At 44.8% G+C, this 27,560-nt stretch overlaps 2 protein-coding genes across 17 annotated transcripts in view; one reads left to right on the forward strand and one right to left on the reverse strand.

Annotated features, from left to right (window-relative positions):
* Window positions 1-5,151: 5,151 nt before the first annotated feature.
* RNF146 (ring finger protein 146) lies at window positions 5,152-15,477 on the forward strand. Of its 4 annotated transcripts, none has more exons than XM_083830195.1 (3): window positions 5,152-5,281; window positions 9,990-10,147; window positions 13,713-15,477. In XM_083830195.1, the coding sequence occupies exon 3, from the start codon at window positions 13,714-13,716 to the stop codon at window positions 14,770-14,772; it is 1,059 nt and encodes a 352-aa protein (XP_083686321.1). In that variant the 5' UTR covers window positions 5,152-5,281; window positions 9,990-10,147; window position 13,713; the 3' UTR covers window positions 14,773-15,477. The 4 variants fall into 4 exon arrangements, with proteins under 4 accessions (XP_083686321.1, XP_083686324.1, XP_083686322.1 ...); XM_083830198.1 differs by lacking the exon at window positions 5,152-5,281 and adding an exon at window positions 5,666-5,818; XM_083830196.1 differs by lacking the exon at window positions 5,152-5,281 and adding an exon at window positions 5,842-9,175.
* Window positions 15,478-20,048: 4,571 nt separating this feature from the next.
* The window catches only part of ECHDC1 (ethylmalonyl-CoA decarboxylase 1), a 38,106-nt gene continuing 30,594 nt past the window's right edge, over window positions 20,049-27,560 (reverse strand). For all 13 annotated transcript variants that reach the window (XM_083830216.1, XM_083830226.1, XM_083830225.1 and 10 more), the window contains one exon: window positions 20,049-20,715. In XM_083830216.1, coding sequence (XP_083686342.1) covers window positions 20,310-20,715 — 406 coding nt within the window. In that variant the 3' untranslated portion in view covers window positions 20,049-20,309. The remainder of the gene's footprint in view (window positions 20,716-27,560) is intronic.

Raw genomic sequence — 27,560 nt, forward strand, 5'->3', positions numbered from 1 at the left:
TCCCTGGGCAGCCTGTCCCAGTGCTCCGTCACCCTCACCGTGAAGAAGTTCTTTCTCATGTTGGTGCGGAACTTCCTGTGATCCATTTTGTGGAGCACATTACCCCTTGTCCTATCCCCACAGACCATCGAAAAGAAGTTGGCCAAATCCCTCTGTCTCCCACACCTCAGGTATTTATAAACATTAATAAGATCCCCTCTCAGTCTTCTTTTCTCAAGGCTGAACAGACCCAGGTCTCTCAGCCTTTCTTCACAGGGAAGATGCTCCAGGCCCCGTATCATCTTTGTGGCCCTCCACTGGACTCTTTCCAGAAGATCCCTGTCTTTTTTGTACCGGGGAGCCCAGAACTAGACACAGTACTCCAGGTGAGGCCTGACCAGGGCAGAGTAGAGGGGGAGGATCACCTCCCTTGACCTGCTGGCCACGCTCCTTTTAATGCACGCCAAGATCCCGTTGGCCTTCTTGGCCACCAGGGCACACTGCTTGCTCATGGCCAACCTGTCGTCCACCAGGACTCCCAGGTCCTTCTCCATCAGGTCATCCCCCAGCCTGTACTGACACATGTGGCAGTTCCTTCCCAGGTGCAGGACTCTACACTTGTTCTTGTTAAACCTCATTTGGTTTCTTCCTGCCAATCTCTCCAGCCTGTCCAGGTCTCGCTGAATGGCAGCACAGCCTTCTGGCGTGTCAGCCACTCCTCCCAGCTTTGTGTCATTGGCGTACTTGCTGAGGGCAGACACTATTCCCTCATCAAGGTCGTCGATGAAGATGTTGAACAAGACCAGACCCAGCACCAACCCCTGAGGAACACCGCTAGTCACAGGTCTCCAGCCGGACTCAGCACTGCCGATCACCGCCCTCTGAGCTCAACCAGTCAGCCAGTTCTCAACCCACCTTACTGTCCAGTCCTCTATTCCACACTTTCCACATTGCAGCTTTGCTAGCAGGATGTCATGGGAGACAGTACCAAAAGCCTTGCTAAAGTCAAGGTAGATGACATCCACTGCTCTCCCCCCATCTACCCAGCTGGTGATGCCATCATAGAAGGCAACGAGGTTGGTCGAGCACGACTTCCCCATGCTGACTACTCCTCATAACCTTTTTCTCTTCCAATTGCTTGGAGAAGGAATGCAGAACAAGCTATTCCAACACCTTTCCAGGGACAAAGGTGAGACTGACTGGCCTGTAGTTTCCCAGATCCTCCTTCTTGCCCTTCTGGAAGACTGGAGTGACTTTAGCTATCCTCCAGTCTTCAGGCACCTCTCCTGTTCTCCAGGACCTTTCAAAGATGATAGAGAGCGGTTCGGCGACCACCTCTGCTAACTCCCTCAGCACGCGTGGATGCATCCCGTCGAGGCCCATGGATTTGTGTGCATTGATCCCACTCCGACGCTCCTGAACCATGCCCTCCTCAACCAGAGGGGAGCTCTCCATTTTCCAGACTCTTTCTCCTCCCTCTAGGGTGCAGGAGTCCCGAGGGGAAGTCTTTGAAGCAAAGACCGAAGCAAAGAAGGCATTCACTATCTCCGCCTTCTCAGTGTCCCCCGTTACCAGGACACAAATTCCAGGTTGCCACATGTTTGTCCTTAGATGCAATCATGTCACATTTCCTAAAAACAGTATAAATTACAGGCAGGCCATTCTAGGCTTTTATAAATAACTCAGCAGCTTAACCAAATGTATTAGTTTTATAATTACTGATTAAATTTACAATTTAGCATTAGATTTTTGATATCTTATGTTCTCTGATACCTGTGATTTCTGTTTTAAAACATGAAAAAGTGCAGCTGACAATACTTCTAGGCCTAGAAAGCCTTTGATGAGACAATTTGCTCATTTAGTTATGGTGAAAGATTTAGTTTTGTATTTATGTGGAATGAGTACTCTGATGTGTTCAGCCTCTCTTCCTAGTATCATTAACTATCTGAAAGGAAGGTGTGGGAAGCTGAGGGTTTCCTGTTGACACAGGTAACTAGTGATAGTACTAGAGGGAATGAATCATAGAATCATAGAATATCCCGAGTTAGAAGGAACCCATAAGGATCATCAACTCCAGCTCCTGGCTCCACACAGGTCTACCCAAAAATTCAGACCAGTGTTAAAACTAAACCCAGGGCACAGGATGGGAGGTGGAAGTTAGTCCCTGTGGCCAAGGGGCAGCCTTTTTCTCTGGCAAGCCAAATGGTCCGGGGGAGCTAGCCTCAGGAAAGGGGCCCTCAGCCCCCCCAGCCCTCCTCCTTGTCCATGTGAGGGCATCTTCCAGAACGCTCCCAACACAGCTGCCTTTGGCCACGCGTGGGCCACTCCATCACAGAGGCTTGCTGAGGTCACAGTGGCCACCACTGCCCCGCCTTTGCTCCAGGCCCTATAAAACAGGACCCCTGCAGCTGGCCCACCACTCACTGAGCTTCTAGGCACTCTGACGGCCAGCTTGTGCGGCAGGAAGAAGTCCAGAAGCAGGGAGGCGAGCGGTAGGCCTCCTCGGTGTGAGAGGACAGTGATGCAGTCCAAGGAAGCACCGAGAAGGAGTGCACCTAACGAGAAGTGTCATGGGCAGAGGAGTAGTGCCTGCAGCACAACTGACACCAGTGCTCCAGGGACCTCTGGCGCGCAGCCCACAGACACTTACAGGCGGTACCAGTGGCACCGCAACGATGCGGGGAACAGGCCGCCCCCTCAGCCATACAGCGACAGGGGGCCTGGGCCTTCCCAATGGCACAACGTTGGCATGGGGTGCAGGCAGGACCATCAGGCAGACAGCCGCAGGGAGCAGAGGCATGCCCGTAGTCCGGAATGCAGCATGGGACCCAGCTGTGGCCATAAACCTGATGGCAGTGTCAAATCCACAAATGGAAATCAGCCGGACAGTGGCATGGGGCCTAGGGGTGGAACTGAACGACCCCCTGGTTCGGCACCCTGGCCTGAAAACATTCCTGATGGAAGGCATCCCGTTTGGGCAGTCCCTGGCAAGGAGTGGCTTATCCTTCTGCCAAACACCATGGAGCCCATGGAGGTGGATCAACAAGATGTGGAGGAACCGATGGAAGTGGATCCACCTCGGCCAGATCAGACCTGTGGCTACCCCGGCATGTCTTTGCTCTCTGCCATCAGAGCGCACCAACAGCGTTGCAGGAGTGCCCGGCGAGCTCCCTACTTGTCGCGCAGGCTCCACCCCAAGCATTAGGTTGGAGCTGCCAAACACCACAGACATCCTGTAGGCTTACCTGCAAGATGTCCCGGCAATAAAGAACTCTGTTGCCGATTCCCAGGGGTTGTGTGAGTGCTTCTTTCCCATCCCCCAGCCCTTGGGCGAGAGGTGGCATCCCTTCTGCACAGAGCCTCAAGGAAGAGCACAAGAGAGGACCCAGCTCCCTTCGGGCTGCTGCGCTGGGGTGACAGGAGGAGTCCCCGAGGGCCACCATGAGCCTTTAACATTTGTGAAAATAGACTGAGGGGTGAAAATAGCAGTGTGTAAGCGATTATAGGTGGCTAATTTCTTATATTAGGAGTGAGTTTCTATATCTGGATAATTGGCAACGACAGACATGGAGAAGGCTGAGGTACTCAGCAACTTCTTTGCCTCCATCTGCACTGGTAGATGGGCTTCTCAAGTCTTTAATTTCCCTGAACACGTAGATGGAGGCTGGGGGATCAAAGTCCCACCCACTGTAAGTGAAGAGCAGGTTCGAGACCACCTGATGAATCTGAACAGGTACAAGTCTATGGGACCTGATGACATGAATCCCAGGGTCCTGAGGGAACTGGCTGATGTAGTTACCAAGCCTCTCTCCATCATAGTTGAAAAGTCTCGGCAGTCGAGCGATGTCCCTGGTGAGTGGAAAAAGGGAAAGGTCATGCCCCTACTCTTCAACAATTAAAACAAAGAACTGAACAATGAGCACTACTCTTCAACAATTAAAACAATTAGGAGACATTTCTTCTCAGAAAGAGTGGTCAGGCATTGGAACGGGTTGCCCAGGGAAGCGGTCCCTGGAGGTGTTCAAGTAAATCATCAAATCATAGAATATCCAGAGTTGGAAGGGACCCATAAGGATCATCGAGTCAAACCCCTGGCTCCACACAGGTCTACCCAAAACTTCAGACCATATGACTAAGAGCACAGTGCAAACACTTCTTGAATACTGACAGGCTTGGTGCTGTGACTACTTCCCTGGGGAGCCTGTTCCAGTGCGCGACAACCCTCTCGGTGAAGAACCTCTTCCTGATGTCCAGCCTGAACCTCCCCTGTCGCAGCTTGACACCATTCCCTCGGGGCCTATCACTGGTCACTAAAGAGAATAGATCGGCACCTGCCCCTCCACTCCCCCTCGTGAGGAAGCTGTAGGCCACAATGCGGTCTCCCCTCAGCCTTCTCTTTTCCAGCCTGAACAAGCCCAGTGACCTCAGCTGCTCCTCATACGTCTTCCCCTCTAGGCCCTTCACCATCTTCGTAGCCAAGGAAAGGTTGGGCCTTGTACATAGGGACACGATTTAGTGGGCGACATTGGTAGTAGGGTGATGGTTGGACCAGATGATCTCAAAGGTCTTTTCCATCCTTAATGATTCTGTGATTCCATCTGAAGTGATGCATGGATTATCGTTTCACACCATGGTTTATTCATCTGCTGTTGACAAGAACATGGCATACCTTTCAATTGTTTCTGCTGGCAGCAGAAAACACACCTCTCCTTCCCATACGCTACCTCCAAGGCAGCAGCTGCGGTTTTGTGACAGCCCAGCCCCCAGCTACACCCTGGTCCCGTCCCACAGGCAGGAGGCCAGAGAAGCATCCAGCCCTCCTCGGGGCAGAGCTGGGGCCGTGACTTGAGGGAAGGCTGGACGTGGTGCTTAGGGACGTGGTGCTTAGGGACGTGGTGCTTAGGGACGTGGTGCTTAGGGACGTGGTGCTTAGGGATGCGGTGCTTAGGGACGTGGTGCTTAGGGACGTGGTTTTGTGAGTGACACTGGTGGGGGGGGCGATCGGACCAAATGATCACGGCGGTCTTTTCCAGCCCTAACGCCTCCGTGACTCTGCAGAGGTGCCAACGCCCGGCCTTAGGCCGCCATGACACCTCCTCGGGAGAGCAGCGGGAGTGGCCGCGCCCTCCCCCCGTGACGCCACCGGCGCGCGCCCCTCCCCTCCGCTTGCGGCCCCTCCCTCCCGGTCGCGTCACGGTGGCGCGGCAGCGCCCCCCCCCCCCCCCTGCGCGTGACGTCGGCGCGTCCCGCGGCGGCGGCAGGTGGCGGAGCGGCGCGCGCCGGGCCCGGCCCGACCCTGCGGGTGAGTCCCGGGCGGCGGCACCCCGGGGGAGGGGGGGGGGCTCCAACGGTCACCAACGGCCGCGCCCCCCCCCCCTCTCCCCGCGGCGGGGCCGGGCTGCGAGGCCCGGAACAAAAGGGCAGGCCGCGGGGTGCCGGCGGGGCCCCCACCGTGCCCAGGCCGCAGCAGCGCGGTGGGGAGGGAGGCGGCGGCCGGCAGCCGGCGGCGGTGCCCGGGGAGGCGGCGGTGTCGGTGTCGGTGCGGGCCCTGCGCGGGCCCTCGCGTTGCGGCGGGGCCGGGAGGCGGGCGGTGCGCGTCGCTGCCGCTGGAAATGGGGGGGGGATCGGGGCTGGGTGCTGCCGGCGGGGTGCTCGGGGGCTGGATTTGGTCGCGGTGCTGGAGCGGGGACGGGCGCAGCCCGGAGGGGAGCGCACCGGAGGTGGTGGTGTTCGTCCCAGTACCGCTTTTCTGTCACCCCCAGCGAGCAATCCTGTGCAGTTTGCCCGTGGTCCTGTACCACGGAACTGTTCACCGGTAATCCCAAGGATTAGGGAATAGGTAGGTAGGGAGGGCAGCTATAAAAAGTTGTGCTTTTGTCAGGTTTGTGATATGAAAAACACAGCCTCCCCTAACACAGGGGGTTGTTTAAAATAGGCCTTAAAGTGCCTCCATAAATGCATCACCAAAAACGGCCTGCTGTAACAGTACTGAGCGCCCGGTACAAAACCCTGGTATCGATTTGGTCGCTTTGAGTAAATCTTAAATATCGAATGTTTGCGAGAGCTCACTTGACAGTTCTGTGTGGTTAATGCTGTGGCTGCCTTCCGAGGGAATCAAAGTGCCAATTGTTTGAATCGCCACAGTGCGGAATCTGTACGGGGAGGAAGAAACAAGTTCGTTTTGTTTCCTTCAAAACCCGCTGCATCAGTTGAGATGTAACGCAGTTGTCATTTGCCGAGAGGGATGGAACTGCAGGGTTTCGAAGAAGTTTGAATAGTGGGCTCTTGGAAATGGTGGGAAAAAAACACTTTATTGGAATTGATTTTTCCCCCTCTCCTTCTTCTGTGCATGTTAATCAAGTCTTTCTGTTTAGAGATGTTCCTGTACTTAGTTTGCGTTTCCAAAGCATCGATAACTTCAGATGAACCTGTTCTTGCTTTGTTTTCCTACAGGAACTTTGATACTATCATTTTGCTTGAGTGAGAAGCTAATGTTTTGCTCTCTTAAATAAAATGAAATATATACTTCAAATTCAGTGGTCCAGTTGTAGCACAGGACAAGAAATTCATTTTGAATAAATATGCAGCAGTTCAGTACCAAAATGGTTGACTGTTCTGCACTTGACTATTTTTCTGTGGTTTAGTTCTAAATCTATACAAGGTGTGTTTTTCTTTGTTTTTGTTTTTTAATTAATGTGTAATGGCACTGCATAAAGAATGACAGGGAAGTTGAAGCCTCATCACATCACTAATTCCCAAAGATACTCTAATTTTAAGAGGTACAGAGAAGTCACTATGAACAGGAGACAGTGAAATTATTTATCTGCTGTGCTGTGCATTGCCTGGTGATGGTTTAAAAAATATCTGAAAGGCTCAGTACCTTTAGCTGACACTATGTTGACAATAACAGGCCTTCAGCTGGGAAAATGAATTTTTTCCCCTCCCCTTATTTAAAAAAAAAAAAAAAGGCAAAAACCATACCAAAAACACTTTACTTCTTTCCTCCTTTTCCCTGTATATTTGGCTCATGGTGGCTGGTAGGGAAGGACGCAGTTCTGTCCCCTGCTTCCACCTTCTTCCACCCTCCCTCCCCCAGGAATCGAGGTATGAGGTAGGGAGCTTGATGGAAACAGTCAAGTACTTAACTACGTAAAAGCATTTACCGTTTTTATTTTGTAGTGCTGTACCCGTTGATTTTTCAGCCTATGGGGACACAAAGGATTAGCTTGTGGTAACTAGTTTAAAGTAATCTGTAGAGTGCTGCAGAATTTATCATCTGAGGCAGGATTTAAATAAGGCTGTAGGTAACACCACATTTACATTCAGAACCTGGCTTCTTAAATACGTGCATTTCTGGGATATTTTTTTTAAAGTTATTGTTGCTTTTTTTCTTTTTGCTCTGGTCTCCAAAGCAAAAGAAAAATGGGAAAAAAAAAAAGTAGTTTGGGCTCCGATAGGTTACTGGGAATCTGATGTGCAGCAGTTAACTGACAAGAAAGGTTTCGTTCCGTCTTGGTCTAGTAAAAGCTGGATGTTTTCCTCAAGGAAGACCTTGGGTCACTTTCGGATGGTAGCTCAGGTAGGAGGTCAGCCACTTTGGAGTCCTAAAGCTGCATGGAAGAGGCTGGCACAACTTCTCCCAGCAAGCGTCCCTGGAGACTTCAGGGGAACAAAGAGCAGTCAGACACCGCCTGAGCCTCAGCGTGGGAGGAGCTGTTGCCCAGCGCTGATGCCAGGTCGAAGCCCTTGCTCCTGGGCAGTGGGATTGTCCTTCATCCGTTGCGTGTTGAGTGCGCGTTTCAAAATCGGCGTGTGATGGGACGCGTGGGTTTCGTGAGTGCGCAAGGGGAAGGGACTCTTGCAGGTTGCCGCAGTTAGCGTAACTCCCCATACGAGGTGCTCGTCTAACGTAGGAAGTTAATTGCTAAGTAGAGAACACAGCTCTTAGCCACTTAACTTCAAAGGAGCAGAGTCCGGGAAGGGGTGTGTGTGTAACCACAAGCGCCTTTTATCCCGTTTTGTAAAATTTTCATGGCTGGCTTATTAAGTAAATAACAACATAATGAAGAGTAGAGGTTACCTGAAGTCAGTTTGTGAACTAGTTCTTTTTAAGAGCTATGCAGCATTTAGAAAGTTGCCTTACCATAATCCCATAATTATGTCCTAATTGGATTCTTCCAGGTATAATTACATGCATCGTGTATGTGCGTGCGTTTTTTTCCTAGGAAATCTGTCAGAGCTGACCCAGTGTCCTTCTCCCATCTCCATGTAACATTTGGTCTTTGAATGCTCCACCTCTGACAGTGGATTGTAGGAGGTAGCAGATAAAACAGAAGCCAGGACCTGAGCTGAAGGGCTGGGCACCACACCCACAGCATCGAGCTTGTTGCAACCGTCTCTTTGATCGTAGCAAACACGGTATTTTGTCTGAGTGGATTAGTAGAGCCAAAATTTCAGTGGGATTGCAGCTCTCCATTTCAGATTAATGTGTGAAGAAAGGGGAAGTTGCTGGATTGATGAGGGGAGAACCGTCTCCCTTTTGAAGGGGTGCTAGGACAAGTGGATAGGCATGTTAATTTTTGCATTTTTCCTTTTGAACGCTGGCTAAAAATAGCTGGACTGAATGCTACATGGAGCTCAGCTATGAAGAAAATAACACGTTTGAGTAATTTATCTTGCACTGAAGTCATCTGAACATTTCAATCCGACATTATTCGTGATAAATGTTCAATCATTTGATGGAGCATAGCACAGAACACCGTAACACTAAATGCTCCATGTTCTTTCTGAGACTTACCACTCCTTGACTTTGCTCTAGTCGGTACATAAATTTGATCTGCACCGTGTTTACACTGAAATGATTCTTTCATTGAGCAAATTGAAATCAAATACGTGACATTCTTGGGTCTGCTTCAAAGCATTCGTATATGTAAGATTTTGCAGCAACTGAAAATTGTAATTCAAAATGCCTAAGAAACATCTTGAAAGCTACAGCCCAGAAGAGAGGAAGATACAGCTGTATGGCTCATCAGTCTTTGTACATACGATTCCCAAAATACTTTCTGTAACTAAGGGTGGCTCTTTCAGGTCAAGACCTTCTTGTTTAGAGCTTGAGAACAGGACAGTGAAATCTTGGTGGTCTCCCTGCTCTCACCCAGTTTGCAGATTCCTACCTGCCTACTGAAGAGTTATTTAGGTAATTGTTAAGACACTGGTTTCCAGTGACTACTTTGTATTTGTGAAATGAATTGGTTCAAATTCTGGTTGGTGACATACTGCAAAATGTATTTTGGCTGACATTAACTGGTAGCCTGAAGAGGGGCACGTTACCTCAGAGTCACAGAGCCTGAACTGCACCCTTGTCCTCTTTTTCAGAGATCACATATATTTGTTTCAGCACTGAACCTCAGAAGTGCTTGGCACTTCATAAAGAGGGCTCTAAGCTGCAGAGTGCTTGAGATGTGGACAGGACCTAGGGAAATCACCTGTTTGCATGCATGGTTTTCTCCTCAAACATCCGGTAACAGCCCCTGTTTACAGACAAGATTCAAAGCTGGATAGGCCTTTGGAATAATACAATATGGCTCTTTTTATATACAGGTTTAGGAAGCTGTTGTTACTTGTTAAACTCTCCGAAAACAGGAAGTCATTTACTAGAGGTTAAATATGCACAAACATAACATACTCCTAACTTTAGTCTTGTTTCTCATTTTGTATACATGGTTACTTTATGGAAATGAGGCAATAACTGTAGATATAATAAGATAATTGCCTTTTATAGTACTTTAGAAAAAGATAATTTGCATAAGTTAGACATCAAAATAATCGACATCAAACTGTAGGCCAAAATTGGTAATTGCAAAAAATACGACAATGTCTGATGGAGTCTGCATCAGGTAGATTAAAGGATGGTTATTTCCTTTCTGTAACAGGACCATGGCGTTGTGTTTTGCTCGCTCATATCTGTGTACAATGCTGTTGTAATGGTGATACTGTTTGCTTTCCATTAGTGTGCAGAGAAGCTGAAACGCTGCAGTGTACCGTTGGGCAGGACAGACAAGGAATGAGCCAGCCTTGGGAAGGAGGACCTGCCATCCTAGCTGGAGACATCTGAAGAGAGGACATCTTAGTCTCGTGGCATGCGTCAGTAGAAATTACTCAAGAGAAAGTAAGCTGCTGTTGTTTTGTTAATGGACTTGCACGTGCCAGCTTGTTGACAAACTGCTTAGTTGTAGCTAGAATTTGACCCGGAGTCCGAAAAGTTACTGTTTTGGGGTAGGGTTATGGGAATTTACTTGCTCTTTGGACAGAGTCCCAGAAGGCCTGGGGAATTTTCATATAGTTTTTATACATTACCTATTCCATACTTTGTGTGTTGATGAAGGCACTCTAGGCTATGCGTCGTAAGCTTACCAAATGAAATGTAGGTTTTAATATTAATTAAAAAAAGAGATAATAGAAGTGAGATCTGCCAGGATTGTAGACCAGCTCCTTCACAGTTGGCTTTAGGCTGTATTTATGTTAAAATGTAGCATTCAGATGCTTGTTGTTCCCTTTTTTTATATCTGAACTGATGATCCAAATACTTCAAATAACTTTATTTTTAGAACTTGTCACTGATTTTAATTTATTCAATAATGTAATTTTCCCTGTTAGCCAAAATTAATAAAGTAACCCAGCTCTCCAAAAAACAGAGCTTAGTCTTTGATAACCATTTTAATATGAAGCCTTTTTTGAATAAATCTTGTTATAAAATATTACTGTTAATTTCAGGGAAAATACTCTGCACTCAGATTTGTTTAGTTATTAATGCCATGAAGCTGGAATGAATGTGCTTCCACAGCCGTAACTTAGCAGAATAGCAGCTCTAGATGTTTTTCCTCTTTTCCAAAGGGCTTACCTGTTTGATAAAAATCTACATATATATGCCCTAGTACTAATTTATAGACAAACTCCGTGAACTAGATCTGATACTTAAAAAGGTAAACAATAAAGGATTAACTAGTATATTCTTTTAGAAACAAAAAGCGAAAGCCTCAGTTCAGTTGATCTAAATCTTTAAATGGATAATTGTCCTGCATTCTGAGCACATGCAACTGCAGTTGTGCTTGTCTTTTATTAAAAGTTTTATGTTGCAGGGTTGTGCTTGGTTAGAGATGAGGGTATTCTTCTAGCTGTATTAATTTTATGTTTTCCTCTAATTCGTTAAAAATCACTTAAGACTTTCAAAAGAAGACATTTATTCCTCCTTTCCATTCATATGCTGCATTATTAACTTGACCTAGTAAGGAATCAAAGAACCTTCAAATTAGTAGGTGACCTATTGAGCACAGCTCAAATATTAATGAGAACTCTCTCACTGCTTTTTGTTTACTCATGATACAGCATAATACATTCACTCATAATAGTAACAATACCAGAATTTGATTTGTCAAAATGGGTTTCATTTTTAATCCCAGCAGTCTCCAAATTCTTAATTATGATACACAAATTATAGAGAAGTTACTTATCTTCATGTTGTTTTTATCTTTTCTTTGAAGAGGATAACCTTATGAAATGTATTTAGGGAAAAGAAGCCTTTTGTAAAACTGTAGCGTGGAAATAAAAATCTCAGCTGCTGTGCCTTTCTGCACGGTGGTATGTCATTATGGGAACACTTGAAAATTCAGATCTTTTTTCCTCAGCCATGGTTGGCACAAACTAATCAATACATGGTTTTCTATTTCAGCTCTTCTGTTGTGAGATACTGATTGAGTTATGTTCGTGGGTATTCTGAAATCTGAATAGCTTTTCTTCTCTCCTTTTTCTAATAAGTTCCTCGTCATAAAAACCTAGTTTTGGTGTAAAGTTCTGCTTCCAAATATAACCTGGAAAGTGTGAAGCTGCCAGAGAGCAACTAGTTCACAACACTTTCAGAATGTGTCTCTCACGTAGATGTGCAAAATAAAGACAATTACCAGGTGGTAATGCTGTCTGTATCTGCACGCTGACTGAAGAGCTAGTATGCATATTTGTTCTTAATCTCAGAGAAAGAAGTTCAGATACAAAGGTGGACAGAGTTATATGCCACTTCAGAAATAACATATATGAACGGTAGAGCTTAAAAAACCCGACTTGATTAAAAAATTAGATTAAAGAAAGGCATTGCTCTTCTGAGAGGAAATTACAGTGACAAAAGGGAACGGGTAGCATATAGAGATGCATTTTTGTAAAGATAAATATAGACACAGAAGCATAAATGTGTTTTTTTTTTTTTCTAATCCCAGCACGTGTTCGTAAGATGCATAAAGCAGCAAAGGCTTTTACTGTAACACGAGGGATTTTCTCTTGAGGTAATGCGTTTTACTAGAAATATGTCTGATACTGGAACAGGCTGTCCAGGGAGGTTGTGATACCACCATCCTTGCAGGTTTCAAAAAAGTCAGCTAGACAAAGCCATGGCTGATCGGACCTGATACTGCTGATACTGCCGTGTGGAGCTGGAATCTGGGCTCCTGTGACCTCTAACGGTCCCTTCTGGCCCACCCTTCTGTGGTGACTTTGGATGAACTATGCTCTGCTGTTTGTACAAAGAGGACTAGTTACACTGAAAGGCTTTTTTGCTGAGTATCAGCCCTATGCTGCCAAATTCCTTGGAGATTTGAAATGAAAAAGGCACATTTTTAGGCCCCATTCCCCTAAAGCCCACTCTTCGCCCTCGTTTGATATCTGCTGGTTTGTTTTGATGAGAATAAATGAGATCATAACAGGAAAATAACCATGAAAAAGACTATGAAAGATTGCCGTAGGTAAATGTAGTCTAGCAGGCATTTGTATGTCTAGGCTAGAATATTTTGCGTATTGAAATCCTATAAAATGGCAGAGTAGCATTATAGTTGGTTATAAAATTTCTGTTTAACAACAGAGATGAGACACGGCCAGAGAAGGCACAGGCAATGACTTCACAAACAAATGATGGCTGCGTATTTCATCTCCTGTGATAGATACACTGCCCCTTCTGCTTGGCTGGAACAATTCCTTTTGAGGTACCCTCAGCTAGATCAGCAAGTTCACCTGTTTTTTAGGAAAGAGAAATCCAGGATAGCTTTTGAAAAAGCCACCTCAGTCTTCAAATCCAGTTCTTCCTGTAGCCCTGTGGTTGTTACAAGCCTTGTCTGAGGGCTGGTACGCTGTGGTGACTAAGAAACAGCGAGTGGGAATACTCCAGCCTGGTTCTGCTGCCGGGCATATTTTGTGCTATGGAAACCTAGCCTGAAGTATTGTTCTGGTAATCCCCTAGTCAAACTGATGATCACCAGTACTGTACAGATGGATTGTTTTGTGGGTAGGTCACCTCTTGAGAAAAGAATCGTAGCCTCTTCAGATTTTCTGAGGAGGCTCCAAAATAACAGGCTGGCTGGATGCTTTGTAGTACCTTTAGCCTGCATGAAGCTAGCTGATCAACACTGCTTCAGAAAAAGAAGAGAGGAAATTCCCAAGTTTGGCATGGTATTGTGTTAAAAATGAAACAGGAGATTAAAGATCAGCGATTGGGAAAAGAAATTCTACCAAAATTCAGCTTAGTTTGTTGACTCAGAAAACAGTGTTAACCTATCGGTTACTTTAAAAGTTGAGCTTCATAAATGATACCTCATCTTAACCCAAGGCAAGTGCCTCATTCTGTGGATGGTGAGGTAAGGTGCCAGTTTAGGTTGACACAGTAAACTGATTTACATCTCTTTGATCTTCTGCAGGATGGCTGGCTGCGGTGAAATAGATCATTCGATCAACATGCTTCCCACAAATAGGAAGACAAATGAGTCATGTGCTAATGCAGCACCTTCCTTGACAGTCCCTGAATGTGCTATCTGTCTGCAAACGTGTGTCCATCCAGTAAGTCTGCCTTGTAAACATGTTTTCTGCTATCTGTGTGTGAAGGGAGCTTCTTGGCTTGGGAAACGATGTGCGCTCTGCCGGCAGGAGATCCCAGAGGATTTTCTCGACAAGCCAACCTTATTGTCACCAGAAGAACTCAAAGCAGCAAGCAGAGGCAACGGAGAATATGCTTGGTACTACGAAGGTAGAAATGGTTGGTGGCAGTATGATGAACGTACCAGCAGAGAGCTGGAAGATGCCTTTTCCAAAGGTAAAAAGAGCACTGAAATGCTGATTGCTGGGTTTTTATACGTAGCAGATCTTGAAAATATGGTTCAGTATAGGAGAAACGAGCATGGACGCCGCAGGAAAATAAAACGGGACATTATAGATATTCCAAAGAAGGGAGTGGCTGGGCTTAGGTTGGACTGTGACGCTAACACTGTCAACCTGGCGAGAGAGAGCTCCGCTGACGGTGCAGACAGCACAGCGACCCCGGGGGCTGCAGCCGTACAGCCCCTGGTGCCTGTTTCTGCTAGGCCCCTGCCGTCACTCGATGGTCAGCTGATGAGTCCTTCAACGCCATCGCCTGATGTAAGCGCTTCTCTAGAAGACTCTTTTGCCCAGTTGCAAATAAATGGAGACAGTATGGCCGAAAGGAGCCATAGGGGAGAGGGAGAGGAAGACCATGAATCATCATCGTCCGGTAGGGTGCCGGCCCCTGACGCCTCTGTGGAGGAGACCGAATCGGATGCTAGCAGCGATAGCGAGGATGTGTCTGCCCACCTCCAGCAACATCCATCCTCTGCCCAGCAGAGACACTTGAATGCAAACGCAAACCAGTCAGGAGTGGATAGACCAGTGGCAGGGGGAGGGGTGGTAAACGCGAGCGTAAGGTCTAGAAGGCCAGATGGACAGTGCACAGTCACTGAAGTTTAAATCTGGAGCCATGCGATTGAAAAACTCAGTCCCGTATCTGTAAATTTTCTGTCCACATTGGCATTGCACTCAAACCTAGCAGTGTGTTTGGTGGGAGGGTGGGGTGAAGGGGAGAACCAGATTTGGCCTAATTTAAGTCTCTTTAACATGTCTCAGCTGGAAGACTAACTGTAAGAAACTGGGTCGTCCTGTTAATGGTTTGAAAGCTGCTTAGCAATACCCAGTTTTCTTGAAAATGTCTTGTGTTTATTTTGTAGCATCCTCCCCTTGAAGATACTCGGTCCCTTTTTGGCCAATGTATATCTACTGTACAACTTGAATTGTTTTCATTATCTGACTGTTGCATTAAGTGTCTTACTACTTTCTGCATGGATTGATGTATGAAAAGAACACTAAAGCAATGTGGGAGCAGGGAAGATGTTGGGTGTGAGCAGGATGCTTAATTTAATGTGAGAAAATAGATGTGAGTTTGGAGTTAAAATGTGTTTTTACTAGACAAAGAGCAATCATTTACCTTCCTTCAATGGAAATGTAAAAATGCTGTTAACTTTCGTTGCAAATTCTTACCTATACACTTCATGGCATTTTCACTGGCTTTGCCATCTAGTCCTTGTAGTTCTGTTTTTGAGGTCTTTCTTGATCTGTCTCGTTTTTGTTACGGAATTTATAATTTAATAAAACTACATTTTACCAGTAACAATCTTAGATATGTCTCCAGTTTAATTGAACTTCACTGGAGGAACTTTAAAGAAAACTATCATAAAACAGCTTCCTGTGTTTGCTGACAGGGAGGATTGGTATAGAGTGGTATCTAAGTTCTTAACATCCCTGACTGACTGTATCTCAAACAACACTGTAGGAGTGTGCCTATCTAAAGAAAAATCCTGAGTTACAGGCTTAATGTTTACACAGGCTTAACGCTCCTCATCTGAAGGGCTGATCAACTCACTTCACTGTTATGGTAGACAAAAGTATCACAGTCTTATTTATTAACAGCAGAAACATTGAAATAAAAGAGCGTGAATAATCAAACCTGACCTTAAGGTAAAAAACATGTTATGGAATACATTGCTATTTATCTGTTCTGCATAGCAAAACTAGCAGCAGCACAGAAAAGATAATTCTGGGCTTGTATTAGAAATACATCTTCTGGATACTACATCTCCCAGTTTCTACGAACTTGAAAATTACAACATTTTTTTTTTTTCTATGGCAGTTATTTCTCATTCTGAAAAATGGTGGTTGGTCAGCTGTTGATTTGGCTTAATCTTTAAAATAAAGCTAATTAAACCCCAATTCTTAGTACATATATCCCTGAATAGGAAGGGCCAATAGCTGAAATGCAATTATTTCAAATCTTGAAACAAAAGGTGCTAAAAACTGTACACTTAAGCTTCTAAGACATTTTCCTTACACTGGCTAAAATGCCTATTCATAGACAAAGCTGTGAAAGTCTTCCAGTTTCTGGGTTTTATTTTTGCCCGCAAGGTGAGACAGTGGGTCCAGTGAACAAAGGAGATGGCACAGGAGGAGGCTTAGATGGAATAAGGAGTGTTACTTTCTTACCACTTAATAGTTCCATAAGGCAATAAGCCAGTAATGTGAACTTTGGAAGGAAAGAACTTGGAATGTCTTTTCTTCCATTTGTTAGTTGTCACCTGCCTTTTTTCTTTCTAGTTAGCATGCGATGGCGCTAATCAAAATCTAACTGTGCTGTAAAAACACACAGTAAGGATGCTTCTGGTATTCGCGTGCATTTCACTTAATGCGAGGCTATGCACTGTTATAGCAAGATGCAAAATACAAGACTTGCTATATATGCTCAATGTGAGGACTTTCGGCACAAATAACATACAATGCATTTTATTAGTGGTTATCCATGGGGGTTCTTGTCCAAAGTAGAGGCAGATCTCCATTCAGGCCAAACACCCATGATGCTGCCTTTGGCTCCTGCTGGCTGACCGCAGCTGTGAATTACTGAAATTAGTTAAAGTAAGGCTGATAACTGCTTAACAGCTAATCATCAGGGTGGCAAATACACACCCCAGATCAAGCTAGGAAGACACAGTAACCAGTAATTCCCATCTTCTATTTAAATCATTACCATCAGTAGGATACTTGTTCTCTATTTTAGCCAAGCTACAGCCACACTGCATTGTATGTTTTTCTGTAACTCGCTGCATACACGATTTTTCAACTTGTAGAGAATAGCTATAGAAACGCAGAATAGAGAGGAAAGAGGATATTAAAATAATACTATAAAATCTGTACTGCATCTCTTCATTTCCAGAACAGATAGCTACAGATACAGGACTCCTCCAGCACAGTAAAAAACACACAGCAAACCACGCATTCACAAAGAACACCTCGGTTGCCCATTTGGTAAGTATATTCCTGCGGCAAATATGGGAACGTATCAGTATTGCTGAAAGTGACCCCCAGTGTGACCGTATCAGGCGATTGAACACTTGGCTCAGAATCCACACCCCCATTAAGTACTCAGGGTGTCCCAATACACAGAGGCAAGGAACAAGACAGGCGTTTCACAGAGTAATGTGAAACCTCGTTTGCTGAGGAGGGAGCTGGCAAACTAGCCCCTAGGAAATAGAAAAGCTAGCGCTCCATTTAATTAGGAGACTGGGAGGATCAATTTTGAACACGGGTTTCTAATTCATTCTGTGCATTTAGCGCTTGTTTGGTTTTAGGTCATTTCTAAAGGGGAACAAAAAAGTAAAGCTTGTAGTCTTTAATAAATTGTAACATATATACATAAATGCCTATTAGCTGCTGGTTACAGGTATTTGTCACTGTTAAGATGATAATAAAGTGATTATGAAATTGAGCATTTAGGTTTGCAATTGCTAAAATGGGATTCCATTTCATCTGAGTCTGGAGCCCTTGTGATATCACTCATGGTAATTTAGTTAGACTGGTTTTCATAATAAGGGCTACGCTTGTTTTTAAAACAGAAAAAAAAATTATTATAGAATACAGCATTAGGCTGAGCACAAAAATCCTTGATCAAAACAAACACCTATAATTACTTTGAGAATCTCCTATAGCAGTGTGTGGTATGTTTGCGATTCCAACAGATCAGACGACAAAATGAGATTCTGTAACCTTTTCTGAAAGTGTCTTAGCCATTTCTAGCACCAGTTAATTATTTGTGCTGTTATTAGAAGCAAACATTGGCTTTGATACAAATCAGAGAGGATAGCTGGAGAAATGCATTTGCTGAAATGAGAAGTAAACTCGTTGTCTACAAATTGAACTGGAAAAAGGTCCCCAGTAGATACACATACTAAGTTATACTTACTGTCAGCACAGGTCTGCTTCAAAATGTGCAAGTAAAACACACTGCTTCTCTGCTACAGTTTCCTCCCTTTCAAATTTATATCTCACAGTTTGCAGAATATGCTATTGGACCTTACAACCTGACACCTGAAAAATAAAAATATTCAAGGGTCTTGTTCAGGTTCTAAGTAATACTCACACCCATTTTAAAAAACATAACCACAATGTTAGTAATGGCAAATTTATTCTTGTTGCTATAAAAGACCTAACTAGCTGCCATTGAAAGTACTTTTTTTTTTTTTTTGACTAATAACAAAGTGATGTGCTACTGCTTCAAAAAGTTGAGTAGGAATTGGGTGAGCATGGAGTGAAACACGCTCTGAAAGTTCAGTGATGTTGGCAGTCTGGAATCCCTCATGAATCTTGATGAACTTCATGAAAAGCACATCAGCTTCATTACTAAACAGTTACGTTTTGCCTTACTGTATTAAAACATCCTTACCTCCTAAGTCATGGGTTTGAAATCCATCTGCACTGGACTAGCAGTGAGCTGTTGGATAGAAAAAAAGGGTGGAGCACAGAACAGACCACTACCCTCTCCTACCTGTTCCCATTCCTGTCTCTAACTTGGAAGTAAACATTGAACGTTATTGTTGGGGAAGAGAGGTTTGAAATCTTTCAACAGTTTCGGTTGCAAAGGCAGAAAGGAGGGATCAACAGGACAGGGTAAGTTGCTTATCTTCTGTGAGGTGCCAGCTCAGAACACATCCCTTCCTTCAGCATTGCTTCAGGCTATACACACTCCCTCCCCACTGTGAAAGCCATATAATAAAATACCCAGCGGAGCATAGCATATGCTCAAAAGCTTTAGAATCTTAGCAGGCAATCCAAGCCTAATTCCCATTGTTAATCTGCCCCAAGATCCTCACCATCTCAAACTCAGTAATTCTGCCACACTGTAGATACCATAACATGGATTTCCCTGCAAGGAATCACCTCATTTTCCTAAGGGAGCTTGTACCACATACCTGTTAGTTATGCCTGGTCACAGCAAGAATGCACGTCAATGCAAAACATCCCAGTTTCCTCCTTAACATGCTCCCTTGGGGGGGCACATGGGTCCCAGGCTCAGGTATTGACCCTGCTTGATTTAGAGATAAGCGCCTTCTAATCAACAATACAGGAAACTCTCAGTCATGGATATGTCTGTACATTTTTGCTACCAAATATATTTCATTTTAAATCAAGAATCATCTCCCAAAGCAGGGACTCAGTCTCAGTTTCTAATTTCTAAAGCGAAAACTGTCCCCACTGAGTTATCTGGTTATTCACACAGTCACTGCCATGGATAGCAAGTTCCAAGTTGTCTGGTCTTTCACAGCCCAAATGTGCCCTGTGAGTAAACGTACTTTAAAAGGCAGACAAGTCCTTCCCGAATGCTGAAGTACTGAGACCATCCAGTCAACAAAATACCATCTGGGAGCATTACGCATCGTGGCTTTCTAAGATTTCAGCTTGATTTTAAGTGAAGAATCAGGTCAGCAGCTTTGCATGTGCTCAGTATCAGATCCAGGCTGTGGGAATGTGCAGATACATATGTAAGATCGCTGGTTCCCAAAGCAGTCAGTAGACACCTAAATGCATTTAAAGATTTGGATCCATGTCAGTGAACAAGGGCTACAAGCTCTTCAATGAGCTAGAGCTGCTTCTATATAACAATCACCATTAAAAATGCCATATCACTTTCTCAGCAATTATACCCAGAACTGACTGAAGATGAAAACAGAAAAAAATATCATCTCACCAGTTACCATCCCTACAAAGTTGCTTTAAGACACTGGCCACATGTTTGGGAACTCAGGTTTTACAGCTTTAGGTGCACCTGCTCTGTAAATAAATAAACCTCTCATCTCTCAAGCAAATCATTTCCATACCAGTTAGAAAAACAAAATTAACTCCAAAGAAAATAATCTTCAGCCTCATTCCAAAAGCATTATAGTTCTATTCTCAGCACAGTATTTACCTTTACATACAAATTTCACTAATCTCCATTCAGCGGGTGATTAGAACAGTAAATTTTCTGGCAATTTCTCTGCGGTTGCACACCAAATATGTCTGCCAGACATGAATGACAGGAATGTTAAGAACTTGTTCATTTAAACTGGCATTAAATGATTCAGTTTTAACACCTGTTTCAGTGAAAGCTTTGCAAAATATCAAGAACATTCCTTATGCATTGACCATCATTTATGTTTTGGCCTTCTAACCAGTGCCTGCAAATTGGCAGGCCCACCCCACACAGTTCCAAAAACGTCCTTCTCTGTCCGTAAGGCATCTTCCAGAGGTAGCTCTCTTCCTGCTGTGACCACCTGTTTCACAGCCCGAATCACACTAGCTGGACCCTCTGTGTACTGACTCAGCCAGGCTCGAGCTTCTTCTAGGGATGCGCTTTCCTCTGAAGACAGCAAGGTTTCCTCCGAAAGCCCGAGGCGCAGCGCTCTTTCGGGGTCCACCTTGAGGGCCCCGCTCAGCAGGCGGAGGGCAGCCCCGCTGCCAACGATTCGCACCAGCCTGGCAGCTCCTCCCCAGCCGGGAACCAGACCCATGTGCTTATGGACGAATCGGATTTCGCTGCCAGGCGTCATCAACCTGTCAATGAAAAAAAAAAAAACAACCACAACACATTCAGAGGTCAGTCTGTGCACTGACTTTAGCTTTCAGCTCTCCGGCGTTCACTCCTCCATTTCCTCCTCCCCGCCGCTTCCAAAGGATAATCACAGAATCATTAGGGTTGGAAAAGCCCTCCAAGATCATCTGGTCCAACCATCCCCCTACCACCCACTAAACCATGTTCCTAAGCACCACGTCCAACCTTTAAATGCAACCTGACAGCATGATAATTAGAGCCGGAGCTATAATACCTTAATTTTTACATCATCCAGTGACTTCAGCTGCAGCTCTTGGCCCTTCTCAAAATGAGACCTGTAGACTGTCACAAGTAAAGACGCTTAGTGCCCACACCGATCCCTGTAGTCAGTTCTAAAAAGTGTTTGAAAGCAGAATTGCAGAGATGGAGGGTGCATTACACTTACAGTACTAGTACTGTCCCTCTAATTCATGCCTAAAGCAACACAGTTTTGGCTAAACTACTGCACAAAGCTTACTTCTTGAGGGGATGGATCATGCTCTTCTTAGTACTGATATGCACTAGGGGAGTTCTGTCAGCGCCGCGGTGCTTGATTATCGTTTTGTTGTTGTTGTTACTCTATTTTAGAGTCTGCCTGAGTTTGATTTTCTAACTACTCACTGCAGTAAGGGAAGTCAGGATGGATCTTCTATTTATGACTCCCAGCGTGTAACAGAATTGCTTTCTATCTATGCCTTACAGTGTGCAACAGAATTGCTCCTCTCCAGAAGACAGTCACTCTCCCGTTTTCAAAGATTTCACATCTTTGCTTCATTTCTGCCGTCTGTCACCTCCCCTGTTTAAGAACTCACCTTAGGGTTGATTAAGCTACCTCCCTGGAGGAGCTCTGCTCTGCTGCAGCGGGCTGTACTCTCAGTGTTCACATTGGCACATTAGGTTAGTGGAAAAAGCCTCTCAAAATAGAAACACACAGAGCAGATGTACAGAAGCAGACCAGTACTTGCTCTTTCTTAAGATGTTCTGTGCCGTGGTTAGCTGCTGCCGCTTCCAAGACAAGGGATGGAAATTCCACTTGTGAAGTAGATTAGCTTCCACCCAAGCACTAATTGGCTTTCTGAAGATAAATCATGTAATACTGAGATCCTACACTCAAGTCTGTTTCCTAACAACGCAGTTTTCTGTAATAAAAATACCAAGGTGAACAGCTTTAAAAAGGGAAGGAAAAGGAAACCTTTAAAAACGCAACTACTACTGGGAGCTCACAGTTCCCCGATCTGCTCAGTTATTGTTAATTGTAAGGTTTTTTGGTTGCTTTTTTCTTAACCAGAGCACTATCAGCATTCATGATGTAATATAAAGCGCCAGGGCTGAAGAGCTTACACTTTATCCCAGTCCCAACACAATGCACAAAGGCAACAGCTGACATGCCAGATTGCATGAAAGCCATTTTGTAGAGATAGTGGAGGAAGGTTATGTGACAAAAGGAAGAGAACAGAGCATTGCAGGGGAGGAAAGGTTTTTAGCTAACATGAGCAAGTGCTTCCCAAATGCAGCAAATCCCAGGGCGTTCAGGTCTCTCCTTTTCAAAAGGAAGGTTTTGCAGGTATTCCAAAACTCCTTTATTGGCTCAGCTTACTTTGCAATTCGCTGACACCCAATGTCCCACTGGGAAAACACGAATTAAAATGTTATTTAGGATTTAATTCTGGCTGTGCTGAGCAACTTAAAGCATTAAAAAAGAGTGGTGACATGCAGCTAGTCACGTGATGCTAGACAATTTGTAGGCAGTCTCATAACACAGCCCCAATAGATCAGTGAGACAGTGTCGTATTTGTTGAATACAACAAATTGATTTCCCAGATTGTCCCAGGCACCTGTGTTCAGGCCTTAAGGACAGCCATTTCAGTGAACATCCTCTGGAAAGTGCAGGGATTCACCTGGGAAGTTCTCTCGATGTAGCTGGAAGCGCACATGTGAGGTCAAATTTTACATTAGAAATACAGCCAATCCCTCAGTACCAACAAGAAAAAAAGCTGAAAGAATTTACTGTGTGGGAAAGGATATGTTACCCTGTTCAGTTGCCACTTACTTCAGTGAAAATGGAACCAAACATGCAGAAAGAAAAATAAATGGTTGACAGTGAAACCCGTAGAGAGCCTTGTGAGCCTGCAGCTTCCAGGATCTCATGGGAATTCCCCTCTCCCTAAAATGCACCTTTCAAAAAGCTCCTCAGAGAATAAGTGGTGGTCAATAGAAGATGCAAAGGTAATCTCTGGCTGTCTTCAAACTCCAGAAAGATATCTGTGTGGTTTTTTTTTTTTTCAGGCTTTTCAGCTACCAATCCTCTCCTAAATTATTCCACTTGTTACAGAAACCACCCATCACACTCTCCATTAGTTACACTGCTCACGTGCAGTCCCTATGCCCAGGGAAGCAAAGGAGACCTGAGCTCATTCCAGGAGGCCTTAAATGCTGCTGCTGAACTAGCCTGGGACCAGCCTTAGGACATCACCAGCTGCAGCCCTGCATAAATATTTCCCCTTTTTTATTCTGTGAAAGGAATTGAGTCTGTCTTCTGAGACATGACGAATCTGATCTACTATTAGATAAATTTATGTAAGAAAAGTACATCAAACACTGCTAAACACAAAGATGTAGGCATCAAAAAGCTGAAAAGACAGAAGCACCATTCTATTCTTGAGCTGCTTGTAGCTTATTCATCTAGTACTGGCCTTGTCTGAGACAGGAGAGTAGATGAATACAAAACGAGCCTCTGATTTGACGCAGTGTGCCTGTGCTTGTCTTCCAGGTCAAGAGAATTAAAATCTGGGTCTCCTATAACCCAGGGGAAGGTCGTACCACAGGGCTCCTGGATACATGCCCTCCCTGTCCTAAGAAAAACACCAATCTGTTGCATGGCACTACTGAAGGAAGGTTTATCAAACGTAGTTCACACACAGCGTAACTGAAGACCTTACAAGCTGAGAAACAGCCTTCAGGAACGTGAAGGGCAGTGAAATCCTCACGTCTTAAAAAGGAGAAGAAAGCTTAAGGTAACGTAAGCACCGAAGTGCAGCAGAAACCTTCTGTGAGAACACTGTAATTCCACGTTACAAACACTGCAACACCCCTAGGAAGAAAGCACAGCTACCATGGGAAGCATCCAATTTTGGGTTAGTCATCTGAAGCAAACAAGAGCTACAGCAAATGTTCCTGCCGTATATTTTAAAATGTTCTCAGATTCAGTAAATGTTACAAACCCTTCACCTTTGATGGAGGATTCCTTCGCTCTGACATTTCCTTGCGCCCACGAAGCGCTGACTGTCCCATCACTTCACTGACAGTGCATCTGAAAAAAAACCTCGCCTGCCATTAACGGCACAACCTAACAAACCCATACTTAAACAGGCCTGCTGGCGTCCTCAAAGGCAGCACTCCTTGTGAGCAAATGTCAGTGCTTTCCGGTGCTAAAGTACCTTCCAGCTACTCGAAGCTGGGGCACATCCAATGAAGGCTGAAAAGATAATGCAAACCAAAACGTGCCTTCTCAGTTTTTTGAATCTGCTTTTTACAGCACTCGTGTTACTGACCTGTTCCAACAGGTATCATCAGTCCCTTGGGCAGAACAGAGATGATATTAAGGTCTGTGCTGGCCCTCGCTTCCTCATTTCCTACACTTCTTGGGTCTGAATTAAACTCTGACAAGGCAAGGGCACTAATGACAAATGCCGTCTTCTATTTTACGCGTTTTAAAAACTCTTACCGCTATGCTTCTGAAAGCCATGATGGAAAGAAGGATGCCTACAATATTAGGCATGTTGTCAACAACCTGGATTTTGTTGCGATCCCTGTTTGGCTCCCAGTGTCACGTAAGGACACAGCTCCTTACTTCCAGTCTTCTCCTGTGATCTGGCTTGAGTCGGACACACCACGGAGGGACGCAGGCAGTATCACACAGTGCTGTAGCACCTGGTTCTCAGCTATGGTTATTCTGGAGCAGGCAGCCAGAGCTGCAGGAGATGACTTTCATCTCTCTCACAGATACGCTGGCCTCCTGCAGCCTCCCACCGCTTGCTCTCAAACCAGCAGCCAACACAAGTAATGGGCAAAGCTTATGCCTTTGGGTCGTGTAAGTTCTTTCATTAAATCTGCTAACTTCCTCTATGCATTTTGGCAACTTTATGTAATAAGTCTATAAATTTTGGTAAATCTATAACCAACACAAAAAAAAAAAGCAGTGTCAAAGGCCTTAGGATACAATTAAAAGGCATCCATAAGTTCAGCATGCTGTAGAGCAAGAGATATATACAATATAACAGCATATAATAGAATTAGGAATTCAAATACAATTAGACGTTTTTGCAAAAGGTCGATGCTAGACACCCAGACACATGAAAAGCAACAGTCATGGACAGCCACACAGGTATTTTGGCTGACTGTCATCACTCACAGAAACCAGAAGCACACAATATTGATATCTCAGGCTTTCAACCAACCATCCAAACCACGCACACGTGTACTTTAAGCACAGCAAAAGAGAGACATTAAAGAAAGAATAAAATTACCAAGAAAATGGTAACAGAATGAAGGTAATCAAGGGCCAAACATTTTTTCTAACCAGCAAACAACAGAAGAATAAAGTTCATGTACAATTCAGTCACAAACTTTTCCAATGCCTACATTTTCCTAATACACTCATCAATATGCCATCAGCTTAATTAACTCTTGTTAAATTAAGCAACAGCCGTGCTATGCTGACAGGTGGCTAAAACAGCTTTTTAAAATAAACACTGCTGGGGAGTGAAAGTTACAGACTTTGTTAGAGGTCATACCTTACATTATCTGTGGCTGGTGCTGATCATGCAAATGGAAATCGTTTTGCCAGGTGGGCATGAAACTTTGATGACCTTGCTTGCAAGTGACAAAAGCTCACCTGTAACTAGCTTAGGATTTTCCAGCTGTGCTTGGTGAGTACTACCAGGACAACCAGCAGTTGCAGCAGGTCTCAAATCCACACTGAGCAAGAAATCCCGTGTCTATTCCCTACATCTTCCCTGTTCTACTGCAGCTTCTCAACACTCAAAATACAATCCCTGCCCCATCACTTCACCTGCACATTGCACCCCATCCTCTCTACCTTCCTAATGCTTCTTCGTCACCCCAAGTGGCACGGGGGATCCCAGTACCGGTGGTGGCTCCTTGCAGCAAGTGATTGTGGTGACTGAGGCTGCAGAGACAGTTACACAGGTAATATCCATAATCCAACTTCCCTTCTCCACTTGCTGATGCATGCAAAACCCACCAAAAAAAAAATTTAAAAAAAGAGTGCTACTCTTAAACACAAAGTGCTGCTGAACACAAGCAATAGATAGGGTGGTTTTACTCAGCTAAGGTGTTATTTGTAACCGTAAGCGAAAACAAAGCAAAAGAGATTTGTGTCTGTTGAATTTATAGCATCAGGGTAAGAAATAAACTACTAGTTCCTTTATCTGCACAACAAAAGCCCTGATTTGTGAACAGAAGCCCTTTATTTCAGCTCGGTCCAGCACACCACATAAATAAAATAATATCTTCTAGGCAGCATACTACATCTCTGGCTTTGCAAAGAAAATAGCTTTAAAGCAGACAAATGAAGAACATTAACCGTTCAGATGAGGTAAAACAGGGCAGCAGGATGCAAGAGCATTTCCTTAAAAGAAAGAAGCCAGTGTGTGCCTTTCATGGGAGGCAGAAGCACTGCCATAGGTCTCTAGAGCTCAGGACAAGCTACAGGACCCAAGTAGCTGGGATCTCCCATACCGTCCGTAATGGCACATAAAAACCGAGGTCGATCTGTGCCTGAGGAGATGCAAGTGTGTAAAAAGGCCTTCAGCCAACAGCAGGATGAAGCTCTTCCCATGGCTACAAAAGGACCATGCAAATCTACGATCAGTGGACGCGGTACATGCTGGGAACACCTGCCCTGCCCCAAAAACCAAGTCCCGGTGGTCTCTGAAGAATCCTGCCCTTTGCTGCACACATCCAGCCCATCCTGGGGCTTTGGTTCTTTGGCTCGGGCAGAGCTGCCAAGGGGTCTTGTTGTAAGGAGCAATTGCTTTGGCATTCAGGTGCAGCTGGCCTGAAGCCTGGGCAAGGGCCACCGCACCAGCATCAGGCACTGCCACCACTGCACCCTACCTTGAGTTGCTCCTGTAATGCCTTCTCCCCTTCTTCTTTGGCATGGGAGACAGCCCTGCAAGTCTTAACATGTATCGAGTGCTCAATCCTCCTCCGACATCTGCATTCCAGATCTTACAGTCAGAAAGATACACTAGATACCATGTGCCTTCCCATTTAACACATCTGAACCCTGCCTTCCCCACCACGCACATACAGGTGGTTAAGCAGGTAAGAAACTGCACAGCTTTCTTACTGCTAAGAGACCTCACTTTCAAATTCTTGAGGACTTTTATATGCTCTGTGGTAATTTGCTGTAAAACTCATCTCTAGCTTCTCCAGAATCTTGTAACAGCAAAAGCAATTGCTGAATATAGCCCTGAAAACAAGACCTAAATATGAACCACTGCCTTCACATCTTCACAAAGCCACAGAAAGCCTGAAACGAGAGTACTGTCTAAATTTAATCAGTTCATGCCAATGGAGACCTAACCTGGAAACCTAAATATTGATACTTAATTGTATTACAACGCTGTGCTCTATTAGTGACAACTTGTCTTGTATAAATATTTAGTCTCTCAAAATATTCTTAGGATCATAAATCTTATCAGAAAGGCTAGGAATATTTTCATCGGTATTTAATTGCAGAGTGTATGGGGTTTTATTTTTAATTAAAAAACAAACAAACAAA

This window comes from Anser anser (genome assembly GCF_964211835.1).
Source record: "Anser anser genome assembly, chromosome: 3".
NCBI lineage: Eukaryota > Metazoa > Chordata > Aves > Anseriformes > Anatidae > Anser > Anser anser.

Bases quoted from the DNA above. Each gene is read 5' to 3' on its own strand.
- RNF146 (XM_083830195.1), top strand. From the start codon at position 13,714: ATGGCTGGCTGCGGTGAAATAGATCATTCGATCAACATGCTTCCCACA.